The sequence below is a fragment of the Scardinius erythrophthalmus genome, assembly GCF_964197995.2.
Source record: "Scardinius erythrophthalmus genome assembly, chromosome: 2".
Lineage (NCBI taxonomy): Eukaryota > Metazoa > Chordata > Actinopteri > Cypriniformes > Leuciscidae > Scardinius > Scardinius erythrophthalmus.
The window spans coordinates 47,153,272-47,179,109 of NC_138222.1; the positions used below are offsets into that span (position 1 = coordinate 47,153,272).

Sequence of the window (25,838 nt, forward strand, 5' to 3'; positions counted from 1 at the left end):
CCTCAGTTGTGGTTTTTAAATCTCGTCTTAAAACGTATCTTTATTCTGTGGCTTTTAATTCTTGACTTTGTCATTGTATGTCATGTATTTTATGTATTTTATTATTTTATTTTATTTTATTTTACAACCTCTTGGATGTTCAGTCCTTTGGCCTACAATGTAGCATAAAGGGCTATATAAATAAATAAGACTTGAGACTTGAGACTAATTACCACTGGAAGACAGTGCCTTTCAAACTGATCTTAAAATGAAATGCAGTATCTTGATCAAGTCTTGACTAACTTTTGACGTTAAATTGATATCAAGGTGCCCGCTGGGCCACACGTGTAAAGAATGATGCTCTGTTATTTTTATTTATTTTTGTTTAAAGTAAAAGAAAAAACAAAAATTACATGGAATTACCTCATTTTATAAATTTACATTTAGGCTATTAATTGAGCTCCTTTCACAAAGGAGAATAACAACAAGAAGAAGCAATTCATCTAAGGAAGAAAACAATACAAGTCTAGTGGTACCATACCAAATTTCCATTAAATAGGCTACTACTACAATAATATTACAATATTTAACAGTACAACTTTTAAGTAGTGTGTTTTTATCTAACAACCTGTTCTATGGTAATTACAATGATAAATTATAGTAAGCCTAATTCCTCAAATTTGAATGAATAATTGTGTGTCCACTAAACAATGGACTTTATATGTTGTTGTATTACTTATTTTCTTCAGGAACATAGAATGCATAATTAGACTTCAGGATAATCAGAGGCTTCGAGTTCATATCACCTCTTTTGTTGCAAGGGCTGAAAAATGGATAGATTTTCTCAGTAAAAGACTGACCAGTGAAGGAGTAAATAAGAGCCGTGGTCTCCACATTGTAGAAGGAGACCAGACCCTCCTCATAATCCACAAACAGCCCCACCTTCTGGGGCTTGTCTTTCATGGATAGGGAAACAGGACAGGATTCATTAGCCATATATTCACCCCCATTCCTTAACCATATACACCAAAGTCCATTCTCTGGGCACACTCTTATTTTCCCCTTTCTGCTAACAGACTCTCGAGCCATACCTAAATCCCATTCAGTCTTATCACTGACTTGGACCTCAAAGTAAAATCTCCCACAGGAAAACCCATCCTTTCCCAGGACACAGGCAGATGAGTCAAATCTCTCAGGGTTATTGGGAACATCTGTCCAGGATCCACCATGACTCACTTGTTTTCCGTCTTTAGACAGGATGAGTTTAGGGTAAGCTGTGTTAGGATCCAAAATCACATCCACTGCAGGAGAAAGACAGGTAAAGTGATGAATGCATTACAAGCAGCCCTGAAGATCATGCTATTATTAATCATATTTACAGCATATCTTACCTGCATAAAGTTTCTGTATTGAGCTCAGATCTGGCAATGGAGAAGTACCCACACCGAAGCGTGAGACCCTCACTTGTTTATTATTCATTTCCACTATCTTCGTTGAGGGAGGGCCGCAGTCTGTAGTTTTACCTAGAGTAAAGTAGATTTTGCCCTCTGTCTGAATTTTGCTTGTTTTCATTTTTGAAATCTCTGTCAGGGCGCCCTGCTGTGTTCTCAGAGTAACCGTCGCATTCTTTTTCTCAATCACTGAAGAACTTTTAGGTACCCATGAAGGAAGTGAGGGAACAGAATCTGTGTTAGTGCTGCCAAATACAAATATCCTATTGGCTGAAGGTTGTGACGTTGCTTGAATGAAGTTGAATCCTTGAATAACAGAAGGTTGAGCTGTGAAAGTAAATGTGAAAATTCACTGAAATGTTTTAATACTGTATTATTAGTAAACAAGACGGAAGCCTTATTTTATCACTAGATCAAGAACTGAGCAAAGCACACCATTAGACAGCTGCGGTTTATAAATAATGTTGCTGGCCAATCAGAATTCTGACCGGAATAAAAAACTGAGCATATATTTAAGCTGACTTGCAGTCACATTTAAAAGTGTAGCAAGCGATTTCTGAGAAACACTGTTGATATTTGAAATCAACCCAAACAAACACACCCCTCCCTTTCATTGCTCCGCCCCCAAAATGCACAAACACACAAAGAAAGAGTGGATGTCTTTTATCATAGCTGAAGTGAAGCAAAATAATGCTTCGCGAAAAATAAAGCAAAAATGAAAAATGTTAAAAATAACATACAGTACACAAGAGTATACGAGCAAGACTTGGTTGTTAGTCACCAGCAGCACACCAGCTCCAGACAAACAGTGGCTACGTTTACACGCACAACTTTTGTTTCAATCGGACTGAATTCATTCCGATTGATGAATCCGAACGTAGTGTTTACATGAACGCTAAACATGATGGTGTTGATGTGCACGTTTATATGTCTCAAGCTTCAAATTGGAGTCGATTTTTTGACATGCGCAAACTACACGAATATACAGAGTTTCCTGCTGGTTGCGCATAATAACCATTCTCCTACATTGGTTCTTTATTTGTTTGAAACAGCGGACTTAAAATTTATCCATTTCTGGTCATAATTTGTAGACAATGAGCATATGAACTGTTGTGCCGTGCTGCTTATATTTATAACACTGTAAAAATATCCCTCCCCGCGCTCCATTTCACAGACGCTGAGTAAAAGGAGACTTTTAGAATGACAGGACACTCATTTATATGACACTTTATTCAACAGGAAGAAACAGCTCGTTCCACGCATCATACGTCATCACGCTATTTCAGCGTCATTGCACATGCGCAGTCCTTTCAGTTTCGGTTTTCAATCCGATCAAGTGTTTACATTTTCTCTCGATTGGATCAGAAAAGGAATAAATCACCCCTTTCAATCCGATTGAAATTTCATTCGGATTGAGCTCAGTTGGATCGATTTACATGAAGGTTTTTCAGTCCGATTGAGCCATCAATTACTAACAGATTATTTGGTTGCATGTAAAAGTAGCCAGTGACACTCAAAACTGTCCTGCCACTATATAGCTAAAATTACAACAACAGTATTTTTTGGTTCTGTGAAACATAGAAAAAAACAATGTTACTCACATATTGAGAAGAAACAATGCAACCTTGGTGTCCATTTTCAGGCCTTCCTACTTAGGTGTCTCTAGTGCTGGAATGCTTTTCTAATTTCTTATTTCTAAATCAGTTGCCTAATCATAACCCATCTTTTTCCAGTGATATTCCTGTGACATTTTCTCTTTTGTAATGTCTCTCAGCTATCTCTCTTTCTACAGTCTTTCTTCAAATCTCCCTCTTGCTCACTCTCTCCTCCCCCAATATGAGTGGACATGCCCCCTACTGCTGATTGGCTACAAGTTTGTTATGGCACTCAGTCCAATCCACTTTCAACAACAGTTCTCAGAAACTGCTTACTGCACCTTTAATAGCAATTTATACTTATAATACTTGTTTAGAATCTCTCAGTGGGCTAATTGTGATTACTCTTAAAGAACTTGAACATGATAAGCCTCTTAGATAATTAGAATCAAGTCAGTCAATATCAGTCAATACCAAGTCTTGAATTCTTTCTCTCTCTTTATCATGCCTGATAAAGCATGTCCGTTACGATTCAGAATAGATTGAGAATGCTGGTTCATATATAAATTCATCTCCATAATGCTTACCGATTTCATGGATTTTTTCCAGTTCCTTGTTGACTTTTTCCTTGAGGCAAGTAAGAGCTTTCTCCAGATTTTCTGCGTTCAATAGATCAGTGTTAATGTTGATGTTCGTCCAGGTCTTGACTTGTGGAGGGCTGCACATAGATGAGTAAACCTGGAGCAATGCAGAAGAGGAGAATTGCTTCAGAATAAGGAGTGTTGTCATGTGCTGTGAGCAGAGAGACAGACACTGACCTGTAGGAGGTGCAGGTGATCTTCAGTGTGTGAGAGCTGCTCCAGCTCAGTGTCTCTTCTCTTCAGCTCAGTGATCTCCTGCTCCAGCTCTTTAATAAACTCTTCAGCCTGCTTCTCTTCTGCGTTCTGCTTCTGCTCCATTCCTTCCAACACCTCAGACTGACATCTCTCAATGGAGTGGATCAGAGCAGTGAACAGCTCAACTTTGTTTGCTTTATTTCTCTCTGTGGTGCTCTGGTTATGTTGAGAAGAATATTAGACAGTCAAATCACAGTCAAATTCCAAACCATTCTTTCCACCACCTCTATACAGTAGATAATCATACTCAAATAATATGTCATTCAGTTTGTATTTATATTATTGTTCTTGTCACTTCACTATAACGACAAACCTTGTTGGACTTTACTACGTTTTTTAACTCCTTAATCTTCTTATGTCTGTCCTGGATCATCACCTTGATTTCTGCCTGTGTCTTTTCCAGTTGAATCTGAGGACAGAAACCGAAAGCAATATTATGTTGAAGTACATGCAAAAAGTGTAAATATGCATTGAACTGTTGTCTCACTGTTTTGAATATATTATTTTCAGTGATTTTGGATTTCACCAATTTAATTTACTTTATGCTTTATTTGATTCATACTTTGACAGTACGGTTCATTTTCAATTTTTTGGTGTAATTTACCCCCCCCCCCCCCATCATCATTTAAGAATACTGGTATAATTTTTTCCTGTAATATCGATGTGCGTGTTCAGAGCTTTGTGGCAGAGAAAATTATCAGCTAATGTCTCACAAAGCTATTGAATGGTTTCCGAAATAATTAAAAAATGTGAGTCTTATGGACTACTTTTATCAGATTTTATGCTGCTTTTTTTGTCTTTTTGTCTTTACATTATAAATCAGCATTGACTGGATTTGGAATGAAAAGAGCTGCTCTGTTTCACAGAAGTTGGAATGACATGATATGAGTAAATAAACTTTTGTGTGAACAGTTCATTTAAGTAGAATGGAATAAATATGATAAAATATCCTCTAAAGCTTCTCACCTTCCTGTATTCACTTTCTTCCTCTATAGGAACAGCGTTATGAGTCTTATGTTCTGTTTCAGTGCAAAACAGACACAGACATGTCTGATCATCTCTGCAGAACATCTCCAGTGGTTTATCATGTTTCCTGCAGATATAATCTTCCAGGTTCTCCACGGGGTTGATCAATCTGTGCCTTGTGAGCCTTGGTGCTGTTTTGTGATGGTCAAGGTGAGTCTCGCAGAAAGACGTTACACAATGCAAACAAGACTTTACTGCCCTTTGCTTGTTTTCAGAGCAGACATCACATAAAATTTGTTGAAAATGTTTTGTTTGGTGTTGAAGTTTCTTTGGCTGTTGATGCACTTTGAAACGGTCAACAACCTTTTTAAATGCTGCATTTATCTTCAATTCTGGTTTACTTTCAAAGTCTTCCTTACATAGAGGGCACATAAAGAGCTGTCCACTCTCCCAGCATGCCTTGATACAGATGTTACAGAAGTTGTGTCCACATGAAGTGGTGACTGGGTCGGTGAGCACCTCCAGACATATATTGCACTGGAGCAGCTCATCAGAGAGTGATGAGCTGAAGGAAGTCATGACTGTTACTGGAGAAACAGTGACACCATGAGGCTCTATACTGGACTGATCAAGGATCATTACATTATACAACAAGTAAGAAAAGCAGTTACCAGATTAAACATTGAACTGTGATCTTAAATGCTATGTTCAGGCAGTGAACACTGGCTGTTTTGCCATATAGGCAGCATAAGTGTAGCTTAAAACACAGTGCTAATGGTAAAATACCGTATGATTTGGCAATTCTTCATAATCTAATTTGACTTGCATGTAAAATGCCACTGAAAAACAGGTAAATCATATTTTTCAATACCAGTACTCATACTAAGTCTCTGTAAAATCTATGAAAAAATATCCATTTACATAATTGATGCATGTCAAATGTCACATGATTATTTATTTAAGAATTGTTCTAACTATAGCCTATAAACATGGCGCTTGGTCTGTTCTTCCTAAGAATTATATAGTATAATCTAATATATAAGTAACATTAAGATAATTGCTTTACAATATATCGCTTTAAGGTTTGGTCTGCGAAATCTCACCTGTCTGTTCGTGTTTTCTCAGGACTCAGGAGAAGAAAGCAGAACTCGGCAGGTTTTTATGTTGAGGTCAGGTCGGTTTCAGTTTCACTTCACTGTAAAGGTTGGTTTCATTCTTTCTGTAAGTCTTACATAATACTGCCAAACACACCTTGTCCCTTTGTCATGCTTTCTTAAAGACTATAATAAGATTGTCACTTAAATCTTTGAGGATATTTTGAGATTAGACCAATTCAATTTGTTCTTCTTTTATTATTTATAGCTATCTTTTTGGGAATATTATTGCAGAGTGTGACAGTATAACCTGATTGGTTATTTGCAAATAATATTTGTAATAGTCTGTCTATTTCTGCTCAATTATTATGCTTCATTTTAAGTGCATTCAAACAAACAGACTCCTTATTAAAGGAAATTTAAAAAAAAAGTTGAAACTGAAATATATACATAGTTATTATAAAATGTAAAGTGTTATTATATTATGTTTTTATAATTATTATGTTATAATAAATACTGTATAAAGAAAATGGCATTTAAACCTGTTGGCATTATTGATAGAATCAATACAAGTAGGAGAAGCTACAATAGTGGCTCTTGTCTTCAGACTAATTCAGGCTTACCCCAGTTAGGTACAGATACATAGTATGTTGTTAGTGGTGTTGTTGTTGGTCCAGGACTTGACTTGTGGAGGGCAGCATGCAGATGTAGATGCAGATGCAGTAATGCAAGTGAGAGGAGATCCCTGTAAGCATGTGGTTTGCTCTGGTTAAAGAACATTGAATATTACTGCGCAAAGAACGCTGACCTGTAGGTGCAGGTGATCTTCAGTGTGTGAGAGCTGCTCCAGCTCAGTGTTTCTCCTCTTCAGCTCAGTGATCTCCTGATCCAGCTCTTGTTAAATCATTTTTTAGCAAAGAGTTTTGATTACATGATTACATTTGTATTTTTTGTTTATTTACCAACAGATAACAAAAGCTTTATGAACGCTGCAATGCTTGGCAGAAGTGCTCAATGTGTTTTCTCGTATGAACACTCATTCCTCTCATCTGTGTATTAGTGTTGCCTCTGACTTTATGTTATTAAGAAGAAAATACATAGTAGAACTGATTGTCCCTGCTATTTAAAACCAAAGATTGAATAACTTAAAGTTCAGTAAAGGTAAGGTTTTTAAGGTGATTTTCACTTTCACTTTATTGTAAAGGTGTGTGCTAAATCCTCTTTACGTCATATGATCCCAAATGTCAACAGGAGTACCTATGCCTTTAACTATTCCTTTGCTGGTGTTGGTGGCAATATGAAACTTTTACGAAACTCATTACAAAAAATGTTGGGGATAAAATCAGGGATGTCTTCACTTTAAAGGTAATAATAACCACTCTGTCCCAGACACACAAATGAGTGACACGGAAAATAAATCTGATTTCTGAGGTTCTGAGGATTTCGGTTTTTACTGGTGTGCAGCATGTAGCCTACACTCCTGGGTGTAATGGAGGAAATGCTCCTAAAGACGTTTTGCTGCATTTCAGATTCAGGGCTGTATTCACAATTTTTATTTGACCACTATGGGAGTCTTTGGAAGAGTTCCTATCTTGGAGTTTTAACTTAAAACCAAACTCTTAAAGGGATAGTTGACCCTAAAATGAAAATTAAGTCATTTACTCACCCTGGTGTTGTTCTAATGTCGTATGCCCTTCTTTCGTTTTCGGACCACAGAAAAAAAAAAAGTTCTGCTAGCTCTCGTCCATATAATGGCACTGAATAGCAACCAGCATCAAGTTTTAAAAAGATGCAAAAGGATCACAGAATGGTCCCATGCGATATGTGTCATATATTCCATGTGTAATCACTCAAAAAAATAATCTGTTGAACGAACTTAATTAAATTAAGGAAAGGTTTTCCACGAAATTGAATTACATTTTTCCAACAAAATCAAATTCGTTTGAAATAGTTTGTTGTAATCTTGTTGTATGAATTTAAATAAATTTAATCATTCCTGCTAGATAAAGTTTTGTCAGGTTAACTACATTTAGTTTTTGTCCTGCCTTAAATCAGCAACATTATAATTTTAGTTAATTTGACTCTATCCGGTCACTTCTAATGATAGACAATATTAGTGTTCAATTGAATTAAAACCATGTTTTACATAGTAATATAATATTACTTATGCAGGTCCGCGGGAGAGGTTTACACAGTGTATACTGAGTGCCCGCAGTCTGACCTAGAGATTTATTGCATAAATTATAATAGCGTAATACTGAGCCCACAGCCTAAACACAGTCACCACTCTTCTGCATTATGGTAACCACAAAATTCAAAAACATTACAGAAAGTCCTCTAAGTTTCTAACATAACTGAACATTAAACACTAACATTAACTAACAACATCTTTCCATTTACTGAAAAACACATAAAATAACACTTTTTCCCTAAATTGACCCTCTTAATGCAGTCCCTTGCAAAGCATGCTGGGAACTACAGATCCACTGCCCAGTTAGATGTCAACAACAATGATTCATGTAGTTTTCACACAAATGAATTAGGTTGATTGAACACAATTAAATTAAGTTGTGACAATATTAAACAATCATGTTACTTTTGCTTATTTGAATTAATTATTTTAACAAGAGGCCAAAATTCATTTTTTGAGTGACATCCGGTTAAGACGAACGAAAAATATTCATGTTGACTCAATTAAAAAAAATTTGGTAAACCAAATTTTTTAAAAATTACATTGATTACATTTAATGAAATTAAGCTGGAATCATTTCTATGAAGGGTTGTGTCGTATATGCTCATTTTAATTAATGAAATTGAACAAAGAAAATAATTTTTTTGAGTGTATGATATGATTTGGTGAAAAACAAACTGAAATTTATTGTAGCCTATTATTTAACGAAAATCAAGACCTTGGTCCTCGGTGCACGGCACGCATTTATGAGACTCTAGAGCTGCAGATCACTCCAACTCACCCAGAAAAAAAGTTGTGAGAAATCAACCTAATAATAATGTGACATAAAATGCATTCCGTGTGCTTTTTTCTCTGAGGTATTTGTTCACATTTTGTTGTGCTCGTCGCAACAAGAAGTTATCGTGTTCATATCTCATTCTGATTGCCAGCTGACAATCAGAGTTCCTGTCTAGAGAGATTTACCTCAGTGAAGAAAGTACACGGATCATTTTTTGGGATTTCAAAGCATTGTATTTCATGTCACAGTTTGTTTTTAATGGGCAAGTTGGAGTGAACTGCACAGAAGACCAGCAGCCAAGGTCAGGATTTTCATTAAAATATTCATTCAATTTTGGTTTGTTTTTCACGAAACCCTATACACCCCCAAAACACTTGGAATATATAGCAAAAGTCGCATTGGAAGCTATTCACTGCCATTATACTGTATAGACGAGCGTAAGATGGAGCAAAAAGCAAAAAGCACATTCTGATGATGTGTTTACTGGTGTGAGGGCGGGACAACCCGTCACTCACATGACATCACAGCAATAGCAAACCATAACAAAATAACGATCCAATCAATTCCCAGTAAACAAAGTCAAGTCCTGCCCTACATTTTATCTTGTTCGAGAAGCCGTTTCACATGGATATACAGTACGTCACAATAGGGAATAGAACACTATCACAACTTCAGTTTCACGCCGATTACAAAGCAGCCTTCCAATACAAAACACAATGCCTCTATTGACGGTGGTTTAGTTAAAATTCACTGCAATATTTCTTGGGTCAAAAAGAGCGGATACCGAACACACAAGATGCCAGAATGTTGTTATGGTTTACAAATAAAATGTATTTGTCTGAAATCGCTATCCAGGGTAGTCTCTCTTACAACCCAAACATATCTCAGAAAGCTACAAAATGAGCTCTAAGCAAAACAGAGTATTTATTCAGTAAAATCATACATATTCAGTTATCATTGAACAAAGACTTTCAAAAATGATTTGATAAACAAATGAACAGATTATCATAACGCCTACTACTTCCTTTTATCATAGATGTACACTTTCCGGTTCATCTTCATCCACATTGGTCTTCCTCATCATTACATAATATGCCCACCTGACATACGTAAATACATTTTTATTTGGAAACATTTTATCTGATTCCCTAGACTCTCCCCAGGCCTACTGACCTTGACTGCAGAAAGAGGCATTATTTGCAAGTTGCTTCTCACAGCATTTGTAGATCAAACTTGTAACATCAGAGAGGGAGAGAACGTGAAAAGAGATAAAAAGGACAATATATCTGAGTCTAGTTCTACCAAGTGATGGAATTGAGGAGGCCTGTGCTCAGTATTTGAACTGTAGGTTTCAAGCAGATCACTGACCAACAGGGGTTATGACATACTGTACATGTAAGGGTTAGATTTGAACTGATAAGTATTTAAATGTAAGGCCTCAGATAACTTACAACATTTCCATATTTATCAGTCAAATCTAACCCTTACATGTATGTCATAAACTCTGTTGGGCAGCGACAATTAATCTTCAGTTCGTCCGCTTACTTTCTTAAACAGTTAACACTTTTTTTTAAACCATTACTTTTGTCCTCCTTCCATAATCCCTCTATCAGAAGCATATCTTAATAAACTATAAAGGTAGAAAATCTGTTTTCAATACACACAATAAAAATACTGTTTTACACACACATGTATATACGTCAAAAACGCATATCTTTTCATGATTTAAAAGTTACGTAATCTATGGAACTCATGTAAGATTAACAAAATTGATCATGTGGCATTGATCGAATACACATAAGAAAATAATATTTATCTTACAGTGTACAGTACATAGCCATAAACCCAGGTATTCTATAGGACATTGACCAGTGCGATTTAATGCTTTTAAAATAATAAAAATGAATGCTAAATAACTTTAAGACTGAGTCGCGACACTAATGTAGTATTGTCTTAGAAATAATGTCTTAATGTTTCCCATGGCCCTACAGAGGACAAGCAGAATGGATGGATGGCTTCGTGTTTGTAAGAAATGTTAATATACTCAAACTCAATCATTTAAATTGGAATCACACATTCTTAATAGTGTCAGGAAAATGGCAAACTTTTGGGTGGATGTTTTTGGCCATTGGCACTGTCAAACCATTTTTGCTTGCATGACTTAAATTTTAAGTATACAATCTTATAAATATTTTGTATAGTGAACAATAATTTATTGGCCTAATGGCATTGTTATTAATGTTAAAATCTATTTATAATGAGATCTTCGTTGTTTTCTAAAGGAGAGGTTTACTTGAGACATAGACAGCAGGAGAAGTGAACTTCCCAAAACTTTTGAGTCACAGTTGCTTTAACAGGTGCTGACCAAAAGCATCCTGTGCCTTTAAGAGGAGCTGCAGTCTGTGATTGAAAGGACAGAGTGTGTATGAGTCAGACTCGGGGGCATTAGAGCCAGTGTGTGTGAGTGTGTGCAAGCTGCCAGGAAGAGGGGCAGCAACTACACCAGCTACAGTCCCATCAGACTGCTGTCCTATGCACAGTTTGTAGCAGAGCTTTTCTTTCTTTCCTCTCTCTACTCTCTTCATCTATTTTCATTTTCTAGTCGTGGAGTGAAATTGATTCTTTTGGGACTTATTTAAGATCCTAAAACACCCCCAGTGGTCCATCTCTGTGCGGGACCACAGTGCGCTGTACTGTGATTCTCAAGTGTTACTAGTAGTGGAACCTGGAGTAACTACTGTCCACCCATGCTGCGTGTGTTTATCCTGTGCGCAGAGAATGTGCTGACGCATGATGAGGACATCAGCGATGCCTACTGCACCGTCACTTATGAAGGTAGGAGCCAGACCAGGGTAAATGAGGAAGGGTATTATATCAAATATGTTTGCTTAGACTGGCACTTTCTTTTCTGCACAATCACAATCATTCTCTTTCACTGCCTTGTTGTCAGTCTTCCTACTTTCGACATTCCATCAAGCAGGCTATTATTGGAAAAGCAGTTGCAGTCTCTCTCTCTCTCTCTCTCTCTCTCTCTCTCTCTCTCGTGTATGTTTATGGGTGTCCTGTTGCACTCGGAATATGTGTGTCTGAATGAGTGCTGCAGCGCTGCTCTGTGTTTCTAAGAGATGCTATGTCATCACAGTTTGGTTCAATGTGGGGCTCCTGTTTGCTTTACGTTCAAATCTTTTAGGGGCCCATAATTCATAAGACAGGCCAGAGAGGCTCCTCTTGTGTCAGCCAGGTGTTCTGTTGGATGGTTTCTTTTGATTTCTTTATCTTTTTTTGTAAATATATTAAGATGATACCATTTAATATTAAGACAAACACACACACACACACACACACACACATACACTACCACACTACTCTATACACTATACTACTACTATATACACTACCATTTAAAAAAAAGAAAGAAAAAGAAATCAATACTTTTATTCAGCAAGCATGCATTAAATTGATCAAAAGTGACAGTAAAGACGATAATAATAAAGATGATGTAATATGGTTTCCTCAAAAATATTTACCAGCACAGCTGTTTTCAACATTGATAATTATAAGAAAGTTTCTTGAGCACCAAATGTTATTTATCTCCCCCCTCACAGACACGAGTAGGAGTCCATTCCCCTAAGGGGGTTATACCCTCTGTGTTTCTTGGGGAATGCAGCTTGTTTGCTCAATAGAAGGCTTGTCGTTGTTGTAGTCATGAGGCAATCATATACCAGCAGGCACAATCAGAGATGGCTATGTTAAAGTGCTACTGTGAACCACCATATCAGATCAATAGAGCATTACCTTTCATTTCATCCATTCAGTGGTGTGTTTTAGAATAACTATAATGAGAGTGTGTTCGTTTTACTGATTTGATCCGAGCTGTTTTGTTACTGCATCTTTTATTGCTGAGGTTTTGGAAGATCTGTCAATTCAAATACAGAAATCTAGATAATAATGACCCATGTTTTGACTAAATCTCCTGTAATTCATTCATATATCTATACACAGCCTATAGTTAAGGCTGGTATATGCCTGCTCAAAATTGCAAGTTAGTTGCAATGTCAGACTAAATTATGATTTCTCTGACCCATCTCAACATCTATTATGAAAGTAAACAGTTTTTGCTGTGTAAATGCATTTATGCCACCTCTGAGCAGCATTAAAAAGTCTGTGGAAAGATCAGAAGTCAGAAGTGCCACCTTTGCTGTGTAAATTTAGCATAACATCTCAATCCATTTTTTGTGGATGGTTTATAAGCTAAATGGTAAAGTCAAGTGTGTAGGCTAGCATAACCAAAATGTTTTGCAAAAATAAGACCTCACTTTCGTGAACATTCCCTCCATCTGCGATTGGTCGGTCAAATGCAGAGTCACTCCAGACTCAAGCAATTGGCCGAGCCACTTTTGCTGTGTCAGGCTGGTTAAGAGGCTCTATATTTAGTGCCAAAGTATTCTTTTTTTTTTCAGCCAAATCAACTTCTAGTTGTTTCTACATATTAAGGATAGTTGAAAGTATTTTAACATAAAAACAAAACGAGCAGTCATGGCAGTTCAGTCTGACTGTGTCATGGCAGTAGGTGGTGCTCCTCGACTGGAAATGTCAGCTAACCATTATCAAGCCTACACAGAGACCATAGAAACTCTTGAAGTATAACAGACTGACATAATATAAGAACTCTCTATGATAAACTGATGTGCGCAAGTGCCTAAATGAGTGGATTTTAGTATATCGATGTAGGCGCTACATGTAACATTTAAATCCGCAAATTCCTTTGCTTACACTAATTGTTACAAGATGTTCACTGCATTTTATAAAGATTTTATATTCTTTAAGGTTTCTATATACAAGTAAAAGTAATATAGTAAGAGGGAAAATGTAAATAAGGAGAGAGAAGAACTAGCTGCAGGAAATGTTTAAATTTCCTCTTGAGTTATGGGCAGGGTCACTGGAGAGGAAAGTGTGGTCCAGAGTACGCTACGTTCCTACATGACAGTCTCTGTGTACACACTTAAGAAGTGCTTGTAAGGGAAGATTGTGAAACTCATTTATCAATTCAGATATTGACGCCTTATCAAAGACGGAGGCAGAAATTGATTTTCTCAGGATAGTGGTGGGCTTTTACAACCTCTGATACATTCTATTCTGGACATCACGCTCATCTTCAGCTTTGGACCTAAAGATCACTGGACGCGTTTATCTTCAGAGAAACCTTTGCGGGGATCCTGCCGGGATCTGTCCCTCTTCTGTGGTCTGATGCTAGTTTGGCCTGTTTCTTGTTGGAGAGTTTGGGCATCAACGCAGCATGTTGAGGTGTTTGCTACAGAGGGCGACCAACCTGAGAAATGTAGAAAAGGGGGAGAGGCATAGCGATCCACTTGCTAGCGTCACATTCAGAGGTAAGAATTGACACCAAAAATATGATTGACAGGCTTTTTGAGTGCATGAAAAAGTAAGATCTTCAGATTTCGGTCTTTGAGACTCTTTTGGGTTGATGGATGCTACTTGTGGATGCTTATGTCAAATTATCAGGAATTGTAATTTCAAACTGGAAAAGAAACATGAGAGCAGAACTTTGGTAGTGTTCCCCTTTACTAAAAATATTACTATTTTACACAATGAATGATTAAATAATTTCATGTTAGAGTTAGAAGGACCTTTTTGACAGGTCATTCTGACATTTGTTGAGAGGTAGACATAGCAGATCTCTGACAAATATATGACAAATGATAACTTTACTCTTGATAGATCAATAGATCATTACAGTCAATAGCAGAGTGATGTTATTATATCACTGGAAAATGCTAGATATTCTTAAAGATTTCTGGATAAATCTGAGCTCTGTTAATGATTTTATAAGTTCTTGTGTTGAATGAATGAATGAATGTGACAGGCACTGGTTTTAGACTACCTTGCAAACTGAGTGGCAGTTCCTCTCATTGTTCCATGCTTCCTGTTCCAGCACAGGGATGTACAGGAACATGCGTTTGTGTGTGGGATTGATGAGCTTGAAGTGTTTTTGTATTCCGAGTTGCCATAGCAACAAAATCATTTCTTCACTTTCTTTCTTATATCGTGATCCCATTTGATTCTCAATTACTACAAAACAACAAAATGACGAGTATAATTAAGTTGATAAATATTAAGTTAATAAAGTTGAGGTTTTGTTTTGAGTATGACTTCATTTATTTCTTTTCTGATGTGCTTTTGCAGGATGCTCAGAGAAACAATGCAGTTCCTGCCTGTGTTATTTAGCAGATCATTGGTGATCATTATCTTCGGAAACAGTTTTCGTCAATATCATGAAAACAGATTTTCTGACTTTCATTTGGATATACTTGTGAGAGATATATCCTTTTGGTTTTTACAAAGAGAGCTGTATAGTTGCAGCACTAATTTGGTTATATCTGGCTATATATTCATTCATTCATTCGTGTGTTATTTTAGCATTATTTAAATATTATAGTGTTCATTCATATTTTAAATATTTTTTTAAGTTTTAGCAAATTTGCTATGCACATTTGTCTTTTAAAAATATATATATTTCTATTTAGCCTTATATTTATTTCAGTGTTGGTAATTTCTAAAACTTACTATTATTTCAGTTAATTTGTTTGTCATTTAAGTTTTTCATCTAATATTTATATTTTTTCTTTTATGTAAACCTTATTTCAATTAACAAAAACTATTTTAATACTTTTGTTCTAGTTAACAAGTAAAAAAAAAAATGTCATTAATTACTCAGCCTCATGTCATTCCAAACTCTTAAGACATTTGTTCATCTTCAGAACACACATTTAGATGTTTTCGATAAAATCTGAGAGCTTTCTGACCCTCCATTGACAGCCTATGCAACTACACATGTCGTGGTGCTCTCGTGAACACGTTGCAGATAAATATTTTGTGAATAAAGTAGTAAATTGTTGTTTTTTTGCGCAAACAAAGCATTCATGTCGCTTCATATAACTGAGGTTAAACTACTGCAGTCATATCGATTTCTTTAATGATGTCTTTACTACCTTTCTGGGGCTTGAAAGTGGTAGTTGCTGTCAACTGAGGGACAGAAAACTCTCAGATTTCATTAAAAAGATATTCATTTGTGTTCGGAAGATAAAAATGTCTTATGGATTTGGAATGACATGAGGGTAAGCAATTATTGGCAGAATTAAAAAGATGTTTTGTGAACTAACGCTTTAACACTGATTTGTTCATTTGTTTGTTTGCTCATTCATTCTCTTGTTACTTTATTCATTTTTTGTTCATTACATTTATTTAAATTTTGTTAGAAAGATTCATTAAACTTCATTAAATTCATTAAGCTTGAGAACTTCCTCTCTGTATCATTACTGTGGGTCATCTCTTTTTCCACCTCTTTTTCATGTGATGTAAAGGCTTCCCCTCATTCTGTCAGAAACAGATACTGAGTCACTCTATCCACTCTATAAACAATGACACCAAACAATTGAAGGAAAATAAGGTGTTCTGACCTTTATTCTGAGTTGAACAACTAGTAGGTCACTACTTTAGGGCTTGTGGCTGTAACACATTTCGCGGCCACACCTTTTTATTATTTGTTTTTCCATTTACTTTGTTCGAATAATTGTATAGATATGCATCTTTAGGTTTTAGTTTCAGACTGCTGCCAATTTACTAACTGGTCTGATTGCACTGTAATCAGAACAATCTTGTGTTTTCTTAATTATTTGTTTGTGTATACAGTGTGTCTTCCGGTCTGTGTGAATGTTAGGGAGAGGGGATGGAAGACATAAAAGTAGCTGCAGTAAGTGTTTTTATCCTCAGGCACGGTATCAAATACCATCTCCATTTATAGACATCACAGAAGCAAATCATCCTCCTGGTCCAACTGCCAGAGTCCTTAGTTTGAGCTCTGAGTAAGCAACAATATATGCAGACTGCGCAAGAGAGAGAGAGAGAGAGAGAGAGATACAGAATGAAACTTTGTACAGAGAAATGTAGACTATTGGCAGTGCTGAAATGGTATCAGTATCTTCTGCATCTAGAAATGAGATCTAGATTGTGTTTAATACAAACTAGTGTTGTCACAATACCAACAATTCAGTCAGTACCAATACCCCTAAAATTTTACAGTTCTCTGTGCCAATTTGGTAACACTATTGTAACTATTTTAGTTTAATACTGTTCTTACTTGAAAATGAAAAATATGAAATAAATGAAAATGTTTGATTCTAAATGCTATTCATAAGTAAATGATATAAAACATTAGCATGTAGCCTTTAAATATCGTTTAAATAAGTAAAAATTGCTTTAAAAAGATCAAATAAAAAAAGAAGTATTAAATAGAAAAACAAAAGGAAAAACAAATTCCAGGTAATAGAACAAGTGGCAGGTCTTGTTCAATACACCGCAAGACACAATGCACGGATCTATTCTGACTTTTTTTTTTAACAGATTATGACTAACTTAAAGGCGCACTATGTAACTTTTTTGTTCAAAATTAACCAAAATGTGAATACATCATCAATCCTTCTTCCAAAACGTGTTTTTGTCTTACCCTGATTTACCATGGTAAGTCCATTATAAGCGTTTATATTTTAGACCTAACGGGATGGTTTCTCATATCCGTAAATAGAGAAAAGTTGCTCTGGCTACTTCGATGCTTGTATGGTGTAGGAGTGGCGTTGGTTAGCACACTAAATCTCGAACCTCTAGGGAATCACCCATTTAAAAAAACAAACACATGAATAATAAACCAAGAATCAACATTAGCTTGGCTTTTCGGAGATGGTGAGAACAGGGATTTGAAATGTTGTAAAAGTGACATGGAGATGGAGTTTTTGTAACTCAGCAGTTGAATAAGTTATTTTATTGAACAGATAAATTGCCATATGTAGCTCTCTAACAGAGTTCATTGTAAGTATTACCAACGCATTCTCATCCTTGGGCGTCATATACTGACGCTTTTGACATTTCGTCGACATCGAACGCACATGGCACCCTTTAGCGTCAATATGACACGCACAGAGCTTTGTTCGGTTATGGGTAGGTTTAGGTCTAGTGTAGGGTTAGGGTTAGACCGCTAGGAGGCGCCTTCTGGCCCATTTCTATCTGCGTCTCATATTGACGCTAAAGGGTGCCATGTGCGTTCGATGTCTACGAAATGTCAAAAGCGTCAATATATGACGCCCTAGGATGAGAACGGACTGGTATTACTGTGAAGGGTCATTTCATTATGGATTGTTGTAGCGCTGTGCTGGAATTTATTTTCAAGGAAGATGTCTGTTAATGTGTGTAGCTGCAGCAACATCTTCAGCTAGTCAGCTTGAGATCCTGCATCTAAGCTGGTTACATCTCTTAAGCCTAGTGAATGCTTTATGAGCAGTAGGATAATCATATTCATCTGCACAGTCACGCAGACCCGAAGCAAAACCAAAATAATGTTCTTCCGCAAAATACATGCAGTTTTGTTTTTTAACCGCTACATAGTGTACCTTAAAAAACACCTATGATTGGCCATTGCGTTCATACGCTCAACAAACATGTCTGTAATTGGCAATGGCAATGCAACGTTGTGAATAGAAACCTTTTTCACGCTGTCCACAGAGTGCTCACACTCTAGCAGGCGGAATTGGCATATAAAATTATAGTCTATCCATAAATATATTTTAAATAGTTACAGTTGTATTTTGAAGAGTCATAATTATAATTTGACAAGTCAGAATGATTATTAGAGATATCTGCAAGTTACTCTAGTAAGAAATTCAATTTGAGAAATCTCTAAATACGTTTTTACTAGTCTAAATACTATTTAAGATATCTTTAATGACGTAGGCATTTTAAATTGACGCATCACACATACATTTTGAAAAGAGAAGAGAAAAGAGCAATGGAATTATACACCAAAACTTGAAATATAGTACAAATAAACGCGTTACTGACAAGTATGCATCATAATCAAGGCAGACCCAGTCAAAAAAGTGACGGCTGGATTGTACAAGTTAGTAAAAGTTTAACTGGTATTAACACTGATGACACCGATTAGTGCATTACTTTGTATATGGATTAGGCCTTCTGTGTCGATTCAGGTTTACTCCTACCTCGTTAAGGTAATAGGTCACAATAGGCGGAACAGTACTGCAGTTTTTAAAATGTAAGTATTGACTTGGTACCGAAGAACGGGTTCTTTTGACTTTTATTAACACTAACTGAATAAATGTATTTAGACTCGGCCTGAAACTCCAGCATCTCGGTCTTGTTATTTTTAACTCGAACTTCTTGAAGGTATGGTTTCCTGGCTATTTCTCAGATTGTATCCACCCATTGACTAGTATCGGATATGTTTTTGAAATACACACCAAATAAAGCCCAAGACTTTGAGGGTCAGATGGTTAAGAACATTCCAACCAGTTTCCATCACATTCTGGTCGAGGATGTCATAGCATGCCAGTGTTTGCTTTTTTCCTGAATCTTTTGTTGTCCTCTTCTGGCTCTTGGGCTATTTCAGGAAGGCAAAGAGGGTTTTCCCACAATGCAACTGAGTGTATATCTACCAAAGGACCTTGTTTTTACTTTATTCACATCTTTTGTCATCTACGATCAAAACAGGAAGATAAACAGAGCTCTTTCCTAAAACACTTTATAGCGTGACTGACCAGTGGTGATTTGAATGGATACAATGGATATGCCATACTATTGGTAGCCTACTTGTTTGTGCATGTGACTTCTGTAGCTCTAATGTAGCAAGAGGTCTCAAAACACACGGGCAATGTGTGTCTGCTCATTAGATCAACTATTAATTGTCCTTCACCAATTCAGGCTCAATGTCAAGCCTAATCTGTGTTCCTCTGGAAATCTTTCATCTGTATTTGTCAGGTGGAAGTTAGTACCCATTGTCCATCTTCCTCTCACTGAAACATTGTCATCACGGATTTATTGGAGGCCAGCCACTGCAAAAAATAACGTCAGATAGACTGTCCTCATATGCCCTATCTGAAAAGATGTTTCCCTAATCAAATAGTTTTTCAAATCTTTATTTTGAAACTTTTAAACGGTAGTGTATATCTCATGAAAAACTCACAAACTGTACTTTTCCTTTTTTCATGTTCTTGTAGGAACAAAAAAGAAGACCAAAATCATCAAAAATAATGTCAGTCCTGTCTGGAACGAGGTTGGTTAATTGATTCTTACATCTATTTGACTAATATCAATGAACCACTACTTCTTGTTACCATAATGCTTTCCAAGTCGTCATTCTGTTCCTTTTTTCATCATTCCCTTTTCTTTCTTCCAGGGCTTTGAGTGGGACTTGAAGGGAGTTCCTTTAGATTCTGCAGCAGAGCTTCATGTTGTTGTCAAGGACCATGAGAAAATGGGCAGGAATAGGTAAGGTCGTTCTTTCTGTCTCTCATGTTCTATCTTTTTACTCCCTGTTCATGAGAATGTAAGAGTGTCTCAGAATAATCTGCAAAAGCCACTTCTCTGCCAACATAAAACAATTGCTTAACAATTCAGTTGGGAGAGCTTTAGAATTTATGGAATGCGCCATTGTTTAAATGACTAGTGGTATAAGTGGAATGTGGTAAACAGCCACGCAATATGCTGTGCGTTCCCATGGTTCCCAACTGGCTTTTTTCTGTATCTAATACCCATGACATTAGGCTGATATAGGACTTACTAAATCTGATTTTAAGCCACTTTGTACATCTATAAAGGTATTGAATGCCACCCTAATGAGGGGCTAAGGTTTTTAAAATCATAGGCATTATCTATTTTCACATTAGTATCTATATTACATTATACAGTCTTTGATCTACTACAGAATCCCACTCTGACACTTAAATTAAGTTTCTAAGCAATATAACTTGGTCTCACCAAGGCTGCAAAAATACAGCAATAACAGTAATTTTGTGAAATATTATTACAGTTTAAAATAACGGTTTTCTATTTTGATTTATTTTATTTAATATGCCTGATGAAGGTCATAGAACCGAAATATTGTTAATAAAGCTATTTTGATACGTGTGCAAGTACAGATAATGTGCAGGACCTTTTAATTTTTGATTTTTAATTTATTTTAAAATGTAGTTTAATCCTGTGAGTGCAACGCAAAATTGGTCACACATTTCAGAAATCTTTTTAATGTACTGATTGTGTGCTCAAGAAACATTTTCAATGTTGAAAACAGTTGTGCTGCTTAATATTCTTTTGTGGAAACCGTGGAAACATTTTTCCTCAGGATCCTTGGATGAATAGAAAGTTAAAAAGAACTACATTTAAATGTATTTTTTTATAACGTGACTGTCACTTTTGATTAATTTAAAGCATATTTTTACATCATTAGACCTGAAATTCAGTTTTGTCTTTTAACTCTCAATGTTAACAAATGTCAGACCTAGGAAAATGTATTAACTGTTCATAGGCTTTGTCTCAAAATGTCATGTGAATATGATATACTACACACTCAGTAAATGCTTACTCACAAATACATAATAGAGATGAAAATAAGGTCAGTGAATACTATATTAGCATAACAGAATTTTGGGTGAAATATTGTCACTTTAATGATGGAATAAAGTAATAGGAGAGGAGGAAAAGAAAGGGAAGGAAAAGCCAATTGGAAGCCCACAGGAAGTGAGTCAGGGCGGTTTGTCATGTCTTCTCTTTCCTTTTAAATCTTATCTGAGCCTCAGAAAGCCACAGAAGAACAGCAATTTTTAGAAAAGTTGTCCAGACAATGAAAAAACTGTCATTCAGGGTCAGATGACTTGTCATGTGTCACAACTGTTTTAGCTTTAGTAACTGTATATGTGTGTGTGTGTCTGTGTGTGTTTTTATTTCTTGGCATCAGAAAGTTAATCCTCATCTTTAAATAGCATGTCATTTGTTAAAATAACCCTTTGTGTATCTTCACAGGTTTCTGGGGGAGTGTCGAGTAGCTCTTCGAGATGTGCTCAACTCTCCAAACCTAGCTGCTACTTTCACTGTGTCCCTGGTAGACACCAAAAGGAACAGCACTGGGGTGCGTTTCTCTGTTTGTCTTCACATTTCATTTTACATTGTCTATCACATTTACATTTACATTGAATGATGGAACTACTTGAAGCCTGGACCTTCATTGTTGGTAGCAACATCCCATCTTCATGTTTACCACAGTCTGTACCTCACTTGTATCTCAAATTCATGCCAACCCTGTCCCACAAATAATTTAAGAAAGACATTTTGAAGAAATACTACAAGGCTATTTCTTACACAACAGAGTGCCACTTCCTGGAATTGTGTGGTTATTTATGCGTGTAGTTTGACGTTGGGTGATAGAGAACGAAGGAGAGGGAAAGGTGGAGTTGGTTTTCTTAGCTCCTTTGCATCCGTGTGCTCTTGAAATAGCTGAAACCGGAAATAATTACAGGAAAGTACATTATAAGGTATCACCCTGACGCCGGCCTTATCTTAAAAACAACTCCATCATGTAGCTTTTCTTTCCCACCCCTCCCAAAACATCTACATCTTCATTTAGAACTTTGATAAGTAATTTTTCAATTTGACATTAAGCGATGATACACAAATACAAAAATGCTGCAAAATAATGAACAATGCCCATGCCCATCTCGGTACTCAGCCGTGCTGAAGCGTTCTCAACAATCCGAGTGGCATTACAGTGGCTGCAGATGCCATATGCCCCAGGAGTCTTTGAAACTGTTTCAGTGGAAAAGCTGTTCTGCCCCTGAATGAGTTCAGGCAGCTCAGCACCGACTGGGCACACTCCTTTGTGAGATGGCTGTCATGTTAACCGAATCCAACTCCATGCCGAGAAAAGAGATACTCTGCATAGGGGACCCGAAGTTGACCCGAAGCCCTAAACTGCTGAGGTGCTTGAGCACCAGATTCCTGTTCTCGCACAACAGATCTTGAGAGTGTGCTAGAATGTGCCAGTCATCGAGATAGTTGAGAATACGGATGCCCACTTCCCTTAACGGGGCAAGGGCACCCTCCACCGAAGGGGAGGACCTTGTACTGGTATGCCCGACCCTTGAAAGAAAACCGTAGGAACGGTCTGTGTCAAGGCAAAATCAAAGTACTTATAGGTCAATCGCAGCAAACCAAACCAATATTGGGGGTGAATGGGAGCTTATGAAAGGCCCGGTTCAAGACTCACAGATCCAAGATCGGCCGTAACCCACAACTTTCTTGGGTACGATGAAGTACGGGCTGTAAAAACTCGGACTTCATCTCGGCTGGAGGCACCTGCTCTATTGCATCCTTCGCCAACAGGACCGCAATCTCCGCAAGCGGGACAGGGGGGTCTTTGTTTGCCAATGAGGTAAACAGGGTGCTGCTGAACCTGGGGGCCAAGTCTGATCATCTGAATATGCAAATGAGATGGGCTGGGCAGCGCCAGCCAGGCCCCCAAACTCCGTGCCAGTGGCATCAGTGGAACTACAGACGCACATGCGGAGGGGCAGCGAGGTTGAGCCTTAGAGGCCCAACATCATTCAGGGCAGGGTGGAGGGATCCACTCAAGCCCGACGCTCGCAGCGGCCCAGGAAAGCATGGCAACTCTGGGTCTGAATCAACCTGCACCATTCTCCCAGAAGGGGGTAGCACTGCTGACTCTTCATCCCAAGAGGAATTAAGTTCACCCTCTGATGCAGCGAATGACATCTCATCCTCCGCAGGAGCTCCAAATGAGATGCCATGAGATGGACCCATAGACTTATCGGGAAGCTCGTCGGTTGCGATGTGTGTGAGGAGTGGGAGGCCTGTGGGGCTGGCCCAGCAGGAGAGTTTCCACTACAATTCTTAGATCAAGTGGCTGTCTGTGGTGCCGAGAAACCAGAAAAAGGAATAATGGAGGGGACTCCACTTTTTCAAGGTACAAGAGGTATCGATCTTAACATGAACCATCAATAAACGCTGGCTCAGCGTGTTGACGGCCCAGGCTTGTGAGGCAGTGATCATGACTGTCAGGCGGGGCCAGAAAAGCCGCATCCAGAAACACACGGGTGGAATACCATCTTGAAAAAGATGCAATGTCACCCGTGTTTTGCTCTTTTTATTTTGTTTTCGCTGCATGTATCTGTTCATTTTGTGGGGTGAAACACTTGGTTCTCCAACAGAAGAACGTCTCCTCTCTTTAGCGAAGGCGAATGACAGAGCCCGTCAAAACAACCGCTCGACTCCGAAGCAAAAAGCTAAATGAATGAGTTGACGGCCAGCTTATATACCCGTATGTCCGGGGGAGTGGCTTGGCTTGCAAATCTCACTCACCAATCTTCATTGGATCGTTTTCTTACTACCCGAACGTGATTGGGCTCCCAAGTGAGACCCTATATGTCAGAATCAATATAACGTTGAACGTAACTGACTGAAAGGGAACATCATTTATTTGAAATGGTAATCTGATCTTGATCTGGTCTTAATTCCTCCTTGCTGATTAAAAGTTTTTTTTTTTTTTTTATAAAGAAATCTTACTGATCCCAAACTTTTGTATGGTAGTGCAGATTAGTGCCTGTAGTTTTACATATATCATCTATTAGTATACTCAGGTTATTGTATATTGCAGATGTAGTTTGTGTGTTTGTTTTCTGTACGTGTATGAATAATAAATATAATTCTGGACCAATACACCTCAAAATTATTAAGATCCTAGATTACAAATAAATGTATTAAGGAATAACTGATGGCAGTCTGTGATATAATGAGAAAATATCAGAGTTCCAACTATGAGTTTTATTACGGCAAATATTTATTTTTGGAAACAAATGTTTGTTGCACATTTGTTGTTGCATCATTGCAGATCTTGCGCTCTTTTCTTCAGTCTTTCTGAGAAGTGTCAAAACATCTTCAATCTGTGTTCCCTCTGCCAGGCCACAGTAACCCTGCAGGTTTCCTACATCCCTCCTCCAGGAATGGCGCCCATCTTCCAGCCTCCTCCACACCCAGAGGCCCAGCACACCCCGGTGGAGCTGGACACAGTTACAGGTCAGTCTACTAACATAATATATACAGTAGGTCCCATTCATACACACATGCACTGTTAGAGGATGTAAAAGTTTCATTGCCTAGATTTGATTTCTCTAATATTTGTTTACCAAGGGCTTTATCATTATGGCATATTTGTGTTATGTGATTCATTTGACTTGTGTATATGACTGTGTAGTTTTCTCATTGGACACTCTGGGCGAGGATGACACTGAGAGCATGTTGATGATGGAGGTGGTGGAGGAGCCTGAACCTACACCAGGGCCACAGGGGCAGGATATCGGGGCCCCTACAGCACCACCCAAGAAGGCTCCACCGAACTTTAACCATGGCCTTAAGAAAAAGAAACGCCAGGGAAACAAATCCTCTCTGTCTGACAAACCCCAGGACCTCCAGGTGTGTATATAAGTATGAATCTTTGTTTGGGTGTGCATCTCTGTATGTCTCTATGAATCCACAATTTGCTTTGTCATGTGTGGCTAGTCTCTACAGACGTCTGAAAATTCTTCATAATCTTCAAATACGTTTTTTTGGAATTTTTTTTAGCATATGCTAACAACAAAATTACTTTTCGTCTATAAATTGTAAAAATCTGATTAATAGTGTTTTCTTATTGCTCAGTGCAGAATGGACTCCCAAATTAAAGTATGTATCTGTATCACATGACAATCACGGTCTACTCTTGCAATTGTCATTTTCTCATCGTGCTTCTGCTTTGAAAATAGGGCCACCTTGTGGTAATATAAAGTACTGTGCAATAAGTCAAAAAATTGGCTGTGAAATTGTTTATTTGCTCAAGGCAATACAATCTATTCATAAACATTGGAAAATTATGTTAATGAGTTTAATTTAGATTTCGAAAATTTTGACTGGACAATTAAAAAAAAGCTACAATATTCAAGTACATCTAAGCCAGTAGTTCTCAGCTCAAATGAAAGAT

General features: G+C 37.4%; 2 protein-coding genes across 11 annotated transcripts in view; one reads left to right on the plus strand and one right to left on the minus strand.

Annotated features, from left to right (window-relative positions):
- Positions 1-329: 329 nt before the first annotated feature.
- Positions 330-6,015, minus strand: LOC308686129 (zinc finger protein RFP-like). The gene is made up of 7 exons (XM_081358518.1): positions 5,991-6,015; positions 4,888-5,474; positions 4,235-4,330; positions 3,844-4,077; positions 3,613-3,763; positions 1,371-1,757; positions 330-1,280 (listed from the first exon to the last, which is right to left on the minus strand). Exons 2-7 carry the CDS (start codon positions 5,464-5,466, stop codon positions 712-714), a joined length of 2,016 nt encoding a protein of 671 aa, XP_081214644.1. The 5' UTR covers positions 5,467-5,474; positions 5,991-6,015; the 3' UTR covers positions 330-711.
- A 5,394-nt stretch (positions 6,016-11,409) lies between these two features.
- Positions 11,410-25,838, plus strand: part of dysf (dysferlin, limb girdle muscular dystrophy 2B (autosomal recessive)) — an 84,720-nt gene continuing 70,291 nt past the window's right edge. For 5 of the 10 annotated variants that reach the window (XM_081359313.1, XM_081359315.1, XM_081359319.1 and 2 more), the window contains exons 1-6: positions 13,915-14,340; positions 20,032-20,087; positions 20,211-20,302; positions 21,833-21,938; positions 24,784-24,898; positions 25,077-25,294. In XM_081359313.1, the coding sequence (XP_081215439.1) occupies positions 14,247-14,340; positions 20,032-20,087; positions 20,211-20,302; positions 21,833-21,938; positions 24,784-24,898; positions 25,077-25,294 (681 nt within the window). In that variant the 5' untranslated portion in view covers positions 13,915-14,246. Of the gene's footprint in view, positions 11,786-13,913; positions 14,341-20,031; positions 20,088-20,210; positions 20,303-21,832; positions 21,939-24,783; positions 24,899-25,076; positions 25,295-25,838 lie in introns of those variants that run through there. The other 5 variants (XM_081359317.1, XM_081359322.1, XM_081359314.1 and 2 more) reach the window with 2 other exon arrangements.

Excerpts from the sequence above, each read along its gene's own strand:
- LOC308686129 (XM_081358518.1), bottom strand. The coding sequence starts at position 5,466 with ATGACTTCCTTCAGCTCATCACTCTCTGATGAGCTGCTCCAGTGCAAT. Across the intron at positions 1,758-3,612 it reads GGAAAAAATCCATGAAATCG|CTCAACCTTCTGTTATTCAA; the intron begins GTAAGCATTATG and ends TTACTTTCACAG. Across the intron at positions 1,281-1,370 it reads AATACAGAAACTTTATGCAG|TGGATGTGATTTTGGATCCT; the intron begins GTAAGATATGCT and ends TTTCTCCTGCAG.